Here is a 10,004-nt window from a genome sequence, read left to right on the forward strand (position 1 = left end):
CCCTCACTGAACACTCTCACAGCCCCCCTCCCACCTCAACTGTCACCTTTCCAAAACTCTACTCGTGTGTCACAGCACATGAGTAGTTTCTGCTTTCCCGTGCGCGCTGGGCTACACGGAGGCAAAGAGAATGTCTGCTCTGTTTACAACCTCATCCTTAGGGTCCAGCACAACGCCTGACTCAGCAGGTACTTCATTAATACTTATTGAAGGGATAAATGCATTAAAGTAACTACACAAACATAACAGATAATTATTATTCTGTGAGAGGTTAATACCTACTAGACTCTGAATGCTTTCCCTCACATAACCCTGCATGTGGAGATGCAAATATTGGTATAATCTTAAAAAAGCACTGAAAACACTGTAAGTATTAATATGTCAATTTATTCCACATATTTTTAAGATTGTTTTTTGATGTGGACCATTTTTAACGTCTTAACGCATTTATTACAATATTGTTTCTGTTTTATGTGTTGACTTTTTAGCCTCAAGGTATGTGGGGTCTTAGCTACCCAACTGGGGATCACACCTGCACCCCTGCAATGGAACTTGAATTTTTAACCACTGGACCACCAGGAAAGTCCCTACTCCATACATATATATATATTTTTTTAAGTAATTTTTTTCTCTTTCCGTTTTTTAAATTACAAAAGTATGGTATTTACAGAAGACTTGGAAAATAGAGGAGAGTTACATATAGCTCCTATATATACATATATATACATTATTTTTTAAAGTAGATAAATTAAGATTTTTAGTTGGGGTTTCAATATCAAAGGGTTTCCATGGTGGCTCAGATGGTAAAGAACCCGCTTACAATGCAGGAGACCTGGGTTCGATTCCTGGGTTGGGAAGATCCCCTGGAGAAGGAAATGACTACCCACTCCAGTATTCTTGCCTGAAGAATTTCATGGACTGAGGAACCTGGCTACCTATAGTCCATGGGGGTCACAAAGAGTCAGGCACAGCTGAGTGACTAACACAAACACATTCAATAACAAACTCTCAAAAACTAGTAGAATGAATACATAGAGAAGTAGAAGGATGTAGTAAACTGTGAACCAATTCAACATAATTAAGATTTATACAATTTTCACACAACAGTAGGATCCAAATTATATTCAAGCTCCCATAGAGTCTAAACTAGGAGACACTGGAACATATCCAGGGACATAAAACAAGGTGCAAAAATTTCATGGTCTAAAGGTACTGAAATCCTACAGAGTCTGTTCTCTTATCACTGTAGAACTACGCTAGAAATCAGTATCAAAAGATATCTGAAAATAACACATATTTTCAAGTGCATTGTGACATGTACCAAGAGAGATTTTTGACTTATTGGCCATTGAAAGCCCCTATTCCATACATTTTTTAATCAAAGAATGGAAAGGATAGTTGGAGAAAAAATCTAGGACATTCCTCTGGTGCTGATGGGGAAGTGCTCAGACCAGTCAACAGACACCCAAATGGACATCTCATCAGAAGAAGTGGGGTTTCCTATATTCTTTCTAAGCAACCATCTAATTTTATCTTCATTTCCCAACAGGTTTCCCTACTGGGCTGATCAACATGAATAGCTCTTCCTTGGCAGTCATATTAGCTACCTTAATTATCAGATTAGTCTTCTACCACAAATCAGCCTCATGAGTCAGGGATGCAGGGAGCCTGATGCTTCCACTAAGGCTGCAGACTCACTCTGGTGAGAGGCTGAACCCTGGAGCACAGTCAGGTCAGAGCAACCTGAGGCCTATCTCATCATTGCCCAGCATCACTCCATCACAATATTAACATAGGATAAAATAAGACTGGGAGATCTACTGTTCTTAGTTTTATGCTTATATCTGCAAAGTTGAATTAAAAAATACAAAAGATAATTTATCAACCTATGGTTTTTCCAGTGGTCATGTACAGATGTGAGACTTAGACCATAAGGAAGGCTGAGTGTTTTAGACCTGATGCTTTCGAACTGTGGTGTTGGAGACTTTCGAGAGTCCCTTGGACTGCAAGGAGATCAAACCAGTCAATCCTAAAGGAAATCAACCCTGAATAGCCACTGGAAGGACAGATACTGAAGCTGAAGTTATAATACTTTGGTCACCTGATGCAAAGAGCTGACTCATTGGAAATGACGCTGATGCCGGGAAAGATTGAAGTCAAAAGGAGAAGGGGACAGCAGAGGATGAGATTATTAGATAGCATCGCCATCTCAACAGAAACTGACAAACCCTGGGAGAAAGTGGAGGATGCAGAAGTCTGGCGTGCTGCAGTCCATGGGGTTGCTAAGAACTGGACACAACTTAGCGGCTGAAAAAGAACAGCAGCAGCAGCATAATACTGAAGTTCAGTTCAGTCGCTCAGTCATTTCTGACTCTTCGTAACCCCATGACCCACAGCACGCCAGGCCTCCCTGTCCATCACCAACTCCCGGAGTGCACCCAAACTCATGTCCATTGAGTCAGTGATGTCATCCAACCATCTCATCCTCTGTCATCCCCTTCTCCTCCTGCCCTCAATATTCCCCAGCATCAGGGTCTTTTCAAATGAGTCAGCTCTTCGCATCAGGTGGCCAAACTATTGGAGTCTCAGCTTCAACATCAGTCCTTCCAATGAACACCCAGGACTGATCTCCTTTAGGATGGACTGGTTGGATCTCCTTGCAGTCCAAGGGACTCTCAAGAGTCTTCTCCAACACCACAGTACAAAAGCATCAATTCTTCGGCGCTCAGCTTTCTTTATAGCCCAACTCTCATATCCATACATGACTACTGGAAAAACCATAGCCTTGACTAGACGGACCTTTGTTGACAAAGTAATGTCTCTACTTTTTAATATGCTGTCTAGGTTGGTCATAACTTTCCTTCCAAGGAGTAAGTATCTTTTAATTTCGTGGCTGCAATCACCATCTGCAGTGATTTTGGAGCCCAAAAAAATAAAGTCAGCCACTGTTTCCACTGTTTCCCCATCTATTTGCTATGAAGTGATGTGACTGGATGCCATGATCTTAGTTTTCTGAATGTTGAGCTTTAAGCCAACTTTTTCACTCTCCACTTTCACTTTCATCAAGAGGCTCTTGAATTCTTCTTCACTTTCTGCCATAAGGGTGGTGGCATATCTGAGGTTCTTGATATTTCTCCCAGAAATCTTGATTCCAGCTTGTGCTTCCTCCAGCCCAGAGTTTCTCATGATGTACTCTGCATAGAAGTTAAATAAGCAGGGTGACAATATACAGCCTTGATATACTCCTTTTCTTATTTGGAACCAGTGTGTTGTTCCATGTCCAGTTCTAACTGTTGCTTCCTGACGTGCATACAGGTTTCTCAAGAGGCAGGTCAGGTGGTCTGGTATTCCCATCTCTTTCAGAATTTTCCACAGTTGATTGTGATCCACACAGTCAAAGGCTTTGGCATAGTAAAGAAAGCAGAAATAGACGTTTTTCTGGAACTCTCTTGCTTTTTCGATGATCCAGCAGATGTTGGCAATTTGATCTCCAGATCCTCTGCCTTTTTTAAAACCACCTTGAACATCTGGAAATTCATGGGTCACATATTGCTGAAGGCTGGCTTGGAGAATTTTGAGCATTACTTTACTAGCGTGTGAGATGAACGCAATTGTGCGGGACTTTCCTGGCAGCTCAGACAATAAAGCATCTGCCTACAATGCGGGAGACCCGGTTTCAATCCCTGGGTGGGGAAGATCCTCTGGAGAAGGAAATGGCAACCCACTCCAGTATTCTTGCCTGGAAAATCCCATGGGATCATAAAGAGTCGGACACGACTGAGCGACTTCACTTCACTTCACTTTGAGCATTCTTTGGCATCCCCTTTCTTTGGGATTGGAATGAAAACTGACCTTTTCCAGTCCCGTGGCCACTGCTGAGTTTTCCAAATTTGCTGACATATTGAGTGCAGCACTTTCACAGCATCATCTTCTAGGATTTGAAATAGCTCAACTGGAATTTCATCCCCTCCACTAGCTTTGTTCATAGTGACGCTTCCTAAGGCCCACTTGACTTCACATTCCAGGATGTCTGGCTCTAGGTGAGTGATCACACCATCATGATTATCTGGGTCATGAAGATCTTTTTTGTACAGTTCTTCTGTGTATTCTTGCCACCTCTTCTTAATATCTTCTGCTTCTGTTAGGTCCATACCATTTCTGTCCTTTATTGAGAGCATCTTTGCATGAAATGTTCCCTTGGTATTTCTAATTTTCTTAAGAGACCTCTAGTGTTTCCCATTCTATTGTTTTCCTCTATTTCTTCGCACTGATCACTGAGGAAGGCTTTCTTATTTCTCTTTGCTATTCTCTGGAACTGCATTCAGATGCTTATATCTTCCCTTTTCTCCTCTGCTTTTCGCTTCTCTTCTTTTCACAGCCATTTGTAAGGCCTCTGCAGACAGCCATTTTGCCTTTTTGCATTTCTTTTTCTTGGGGATGGTCTTGATCCCTGTCTCCTGTACAATGTCACGAACCTCCATCCATAGTTCATCAGGCACTCTGTCTATCCGATCTAGTCCCTTAAATCTATTTCTCACTTCCACTGTATAATCATAAGGGATTTGATTTAGGTCATACCTGAATGGTCTAGTGGTTTTCCCCACTTTCTTCAATTTAGTACTGAAGAGTTAGGTATAATTCCCATTCCTAATAGAAACAGACATCAAAGGGAAACTTATGGGCTGGCTGTGAAACCTCCAGGTCAATTTTATATGGACCACAAAGCCCAGGGACCAACAGGATATCAGACTATAAGAACAATGGTCCAGGTTCCTTGGGATTCATTTGTAAGGTTTTTACACAGACAGGAAAGAATAATCAAGCAGGCTTGAATTAGAAGTGCCAGAAGGCAAATAAATATGAAAGAATCTATATTTAAAAAATAAAGATGTAACAAAATTGAGACAAATAAGTGGAATTTGACAGCAGAAGAAAAGAAAAAAAAATAGAAAAAAGAAAAAAAATCTTATAGGCTCACTAAAGAGAATGTTAAAGTTGAGAAAAGGAAAAGAAGAGAAAAAAAACCCCCTTACTCCAAATCCACTATCCACACATAATCAAAATTTATATTTTATTTCTTTCTAATCTTCTTTTTCCTATTTCATAGTGTTTGTTTTAAACATAATTAGGCTGTATAAGAATTCTGCAGGCTGCTTTTCCCATCACCTAATATATCAATTTCCCATGATACATACTTTCTATAAAAATTTTCATTGGATCAATATAATAACATGTCAAACAAATGTTTCAGAACTTCCTTAATGATGACATTTAAGCTATTATTAGTCAATCCTAAAGGAAATCAACTCTGAATATTCATTGGAAGGACTAATGTGAAGCTGAAGCTCCAATATTTTGGCCACCTGATGCAAAGAGCTGACTCACTGGAAAAGATGCTGATGCTAGGAAAGACTGAAGGCAGGAGGAGAAGGGGAAAGCAGAGGATGAGATGATTAGATAGCATCATCGACTCAATGGACAAGAGTGTGAGCAAACTCCAGGAGGGAGTGAAGAAAAGCCTGGTGTGTTGCAGTCCACAGGATCAAGAAGCGTCTGACATGACTTAGCCATTGAACAACAACAATATAAGCTATTACAATTAAATAACATTGCAGAATCTGTCTTTTCTTTACAAAGCTCTCTGCATTTAGACTTATTTCTTTAGCATACTCCCATAATAGAGTTACTAGGCCAAGGAAGTAGAAGTAGAAATATTATAAGGCTCTTAATATTTAAAGGCCAAACTGTCTTCCAGAAGCACTGTCAAAAACCTGTTCTTTGTTGAGTTCGTGTGTCAACTGATTCAAAGAGGAGTCAATGGGCCCGAGAATATTATTTGAAAAAACATTTTTTAGAAAATAGGAAAACTGATTGACTTACATTCGCACTTTATGGTGATTGATGATGAAAGAAACCTTCCGGCTCCATGGGTTCACGAAGCTGGACCAATTGGAGTCCAGTATGACGTAATCCCCATTTTGACAACAAAATCTAATGGGCAGGTGTTCAAAGGGAGGATGGCCTGCATACTTCAAGACTACATAAAACAATAAGACAGAATTTATTTAACATGAATGTTTATTACAAATGCCTCTCTTAAGGCACTTATTTGTAAATGTTTTAAAATATCAAAATAGAAAAAAATACTGTTTCAATGGTTTCAATACACTGTTTTCTTGATTAAAGGTAACACTCTAATGATCAAGGGGCTTCCCAGGCGGCACTAGTCGCACTGCTTGCCAATGCATGAGAGATGGGTTCGATTCCTGGGTCGGGAAGATCACCTGGAGGATCCCCTGGGGGAGGAAATGGCAACCCACTCCAGCACTCCTGCCTGGAAAATTCCATGGGGGTGGTCTGCAGTCCAGGGGGCTGCACAGGACGGAGTGACTGAGCACTTCTAATGATTAGAGGTTGAGAGAAGCTCTAGGGAGAAATGAAATGAAAAATTTAAGGAGATCAGTGGGAAAAAAAAAAAAAAAAAAAGCCCTCCTGTAAAGAAGCAGGTGCTTACCTTTTTGGTGCATGGCAAGCATCAGAGAGCGATCTTCCGGGTGCAGGTACGCTAGGATGGATGTCCCGATCAGGTCCTGAGGTAGGTAACCCAGGAAAGGCACAGCCCTGAGCACAGACACAGCACAGGCAGCACGTCATCGTGCCAAGCGACTGTTGTGCCTTACACACTCTCAACAGTACTTTTCAGACAAACTCTAAATATGAAGAAAGGTATGCAGAGATGTTCATTACAGCATTTATAAAAGCAGCAAGCAACCCGAGTGCCTATATTGTGGGGAAAGAGTTAACATAATCTAAGAAGCGTTGGTCACTGGAGGTGTTGCATCAGAATCACCTGCCAAACTTCCAAAAGCCAGACTTGCAGGCTCACTGCTTCCTAAATCAGCATTTCTGGGGTGAGACTAGGAGTCTATACTTTTCACAAGTTTTGTAGAGGTCTCAGAGGGCTTCCCTGGTGGCTCGGACAGTAAAGAACCCGCCTGCAGTGCAGGAGAACTGGGTTTGGTCCTTGGGTCGGGAAGATCCCCTGAAGAAGGGAATGGCAACCCACTCTGGTATTCTTGCCTGGAGAATCCCCATGGACAGAGGAGTGGTGGGCTACAGTCCCTGGGGTCACAAAGAGTCAGACACGACTGAGCAACTAACATTTTTCACTTTTTCAGAGGTCTCTTGAGGCCCTCAATTGCACTGCCTTTTAAAAAGTCTACAAAGATCATATTATAACACAGAAGAATGCTTATGGTGTAAAATGAAGAAAGCAGGCTACAAATTTATACAGAGTATTTAAAAGTATACAAAAACAATGTCTCCCAAACAGTAGTATCAAATAGAGGACCAGTCACAAAGACATTTGTAGGATAAATGTTCATAAGAAAATTCTAATGACCAGACATTCAAGATGACTTAGAAAAAAAACTGACTCTGTAAACATTTTCTATGTGTACAAATTCACAAATAGTTTCTTTTTTTCACGTATATATAAGAAAGAAAGAAAATGAAGTCGCTCAGTTGTGTCCAACTCTTTGCAAGCCCATGGACTGTAGCCTGCCAGGCTCCTCCATCCATGGGATTTTCCAGGCAAGAGTACTGGAGTAGGTTGCCATTTCCTTTTCTAAGGGATCTTCCCAACCCAAGGATCGAACCCAGGTCTTCGGCATTGCAGGCAGACGCTTTACCGTCTGAGCTACCAGGGAAGTTCATGTATATATAATCTTTGTTATTTTTTGCCACATCCTCATGATATTCAGGATCTTAAGTTTCTCAGCCAGGGATCGAATCCACACTCCCTGCAGTGGAAGCCTGGAGTCTTAACCATACTTTCTAATGCAATAAACTCAAGCTATTTTTAGAATATCTTTAGCTAAATTTTCTTACCTTATACAGATTATATTATACAAAATAACTCACTATTACTGTTTAGTTTCATAACTAAATGGTAATAAATGGGTAATAAATCCATTTCCGGAAGTTAAAAAAACTTTTTTTTTAAGTTTTTTGGTTTTTTTTTTTTGGCCTCAATGCAGTTTGTGGGATCTTAGTTTCCTGATCGGAGAAGGCAATGGCACCCCACTCCAGTACTCCTGCCTGGCAAATCCCATGGATGGAAGAACCTCATAGGCTGCAGTCCGTGGGGTCACTAAGAGTCGGACACGACTGAAGTGACTTAGCAGCAGCAGCAGTTTCCTGATCAGAGATTGAACCCAGGCTCTCAGCAGTGGAAGTGCTGAGTCCTAACCACTGGATCATCAGGGAATTCCCTGGATGTTAAAAAATTTTTAAAACCAAAATTATTACCTATCATAACTGTGTCCGATTTTTTCACATTTTTGCTTTATGCTCACCTATAATATGATTGATGTATTAGTTCTCAGATTTTCCGATTTCACAAATAAAGTAAAATTTTTACACAAGCGTGGGGGAAGATGAAGGGTATGATCAGGGGATAACAATGTTTCATTTTTCCAAATAAAGGTATAAAAAAAAAACAATAAGCAATGATGACTATCTACTATCACTACTTGTTAAATAACAAAGACTATTTTAATAACTAAAAAAAAGTAGGTAGGACATAAGTTCAAAACAAGTAACAATTCTTTAAATTAAGTAAACTTAGCTTTACAAGAAAAGAAATCTGCCTTATTTTTCTTGCTCCTTTCCCCCTTCACTTCAGACTAATAAAAATTCATCATAAACTGGGAAGCACTTGCCTAGAGCAAGCAATACATGTGCACAGGGCTCATAGGCCAGCGTCTAGGTCTCATTTTGACCATAATTATACACTATGGGGGCTTCCCTGGTGCCGCAGATGGTAAATACAATGCAGGAGACCCGGCTTCGATCCCTGGGTCAAGAAGATCCCCAGGAGAAGGGAATGGCTACCACTCCAATATTCTTGCCTGGAGAATCCCACTGACAGAGGAGCCTGGAGGACTATATATAGTCCATGAGATTGCAAAGAGTTGGACACAATCCGGGGACTAACACTGATATACTATGGGTCCAAGGTTCACTGTCCTCTTGGGCAGCACGGAAAAATAATTCTGACCCACCTAAAGCTTTGAAATAAAACATGATAACTTGTAAATCTTAGAAGTACAACAAGCAAGATATGTTAAAATTTTAGACAACACAAATTTCAAACTGACAAACATCAAATGGGCAAATGGATAGATGTCATTATGTAGATGGATGTTAAACATAAAGTTTTAAATATTTTATTTTCCAAAACAAATTTCTTTTAGGCTTAAAGAAGTACTTACCTTTCATCTATTTCAAGAAAAACACAACCAGGAGTATGTGTTGTGGTAAAAATTCTTTTATCTGCTGGGATTCGAGGAGCTATGAAGAACAGAAAGACTCGTTTTAGAGGCAAATATCTTATTAATTATCCATTTAACATATTAAAAAGGCAACAAACTCTATATGATATGGCAGAAATCTCACTTAAGGGGCAGGCCTTTGAGCAGCCAAATCTAATACTTTTCATTATTAACTACATTTTAAGTAGGTCAAAAGGTAAAACCCATGGGCTTCTCTGGTGGCCCAGTGGTTGCGAATTTGCCTTCTAGTTCAGGGGACACGGGTTTAACCGCTGGTCCAGGAAGAGCCCATATGCTTCAGAGCAACTAAACCCAGGAGCCATAACTACTGAGCCCTCACCTGAGAGCCAGCCCATGTGCTACAACTACTGAAGCCCACTCACCTAGAGCCTATGTTCTGTAGCAAGAAACCACCAGAATGAGAAGCCCCCGCACTGCAACTAGAGAGCAGCCCCGCTTGCCAAAACCAGAGAAAGCCCTCACAGCAACAGAGGCCCAGTGAAGCCAAAAATAATAATTTTTAAAAAGTAATACCTACTCAAGTTAAATACAGAGAGTCTGTGTACACTGAATACTTTACTCATCCCAAGTAATCCAACAGTCAAACCCAGAGTGATTTAGAATTCAGGATGGAAATCTTTTATTATACTTAGAGGTTGCAAAATGTGG

General features: G+C 40.5%; 1 protein-coding gene across 1 annotated transcript in view; it reads right to left on the bottom strand.

Annotated features, from left to right (window-relative positions):
• The window catches only part of PER3 (period circadian clock 3), a 69,454-nt gene that overhangs the window by 38,643 nt on the left and 20,807 nt on the right, over positions 1-10,004 (bottom strand). The window contains 3 exon segments of the mRNA XM_010849939.1: positions 5,881-6,037; positions 6,515-6,621; positions 9,276-9,354. Coding sequence (XP_010848241.1) covers positions 5,881-6,037; positions 6,515-6,621; positions 9,276-9,354 — 343 coding nt within the window.

The sequence above is a fragment of the Bison bison genome, unplaced genomic scaffold (genome assembly GCF_000754665.1).
Source record: "Bison bison bison isolate TAMUID 2011002044 unplaced genomic scaffold, Bison_UMD1.0 scf7180017864289, whole genome shotgun sequence".
In the NCBI taxonomy this organism is placed as follows: Eukaryota; Metazoa; Chordata; class Mammalia; order Artiodactyla; family Bovidae; genus Bison; species Bison bison.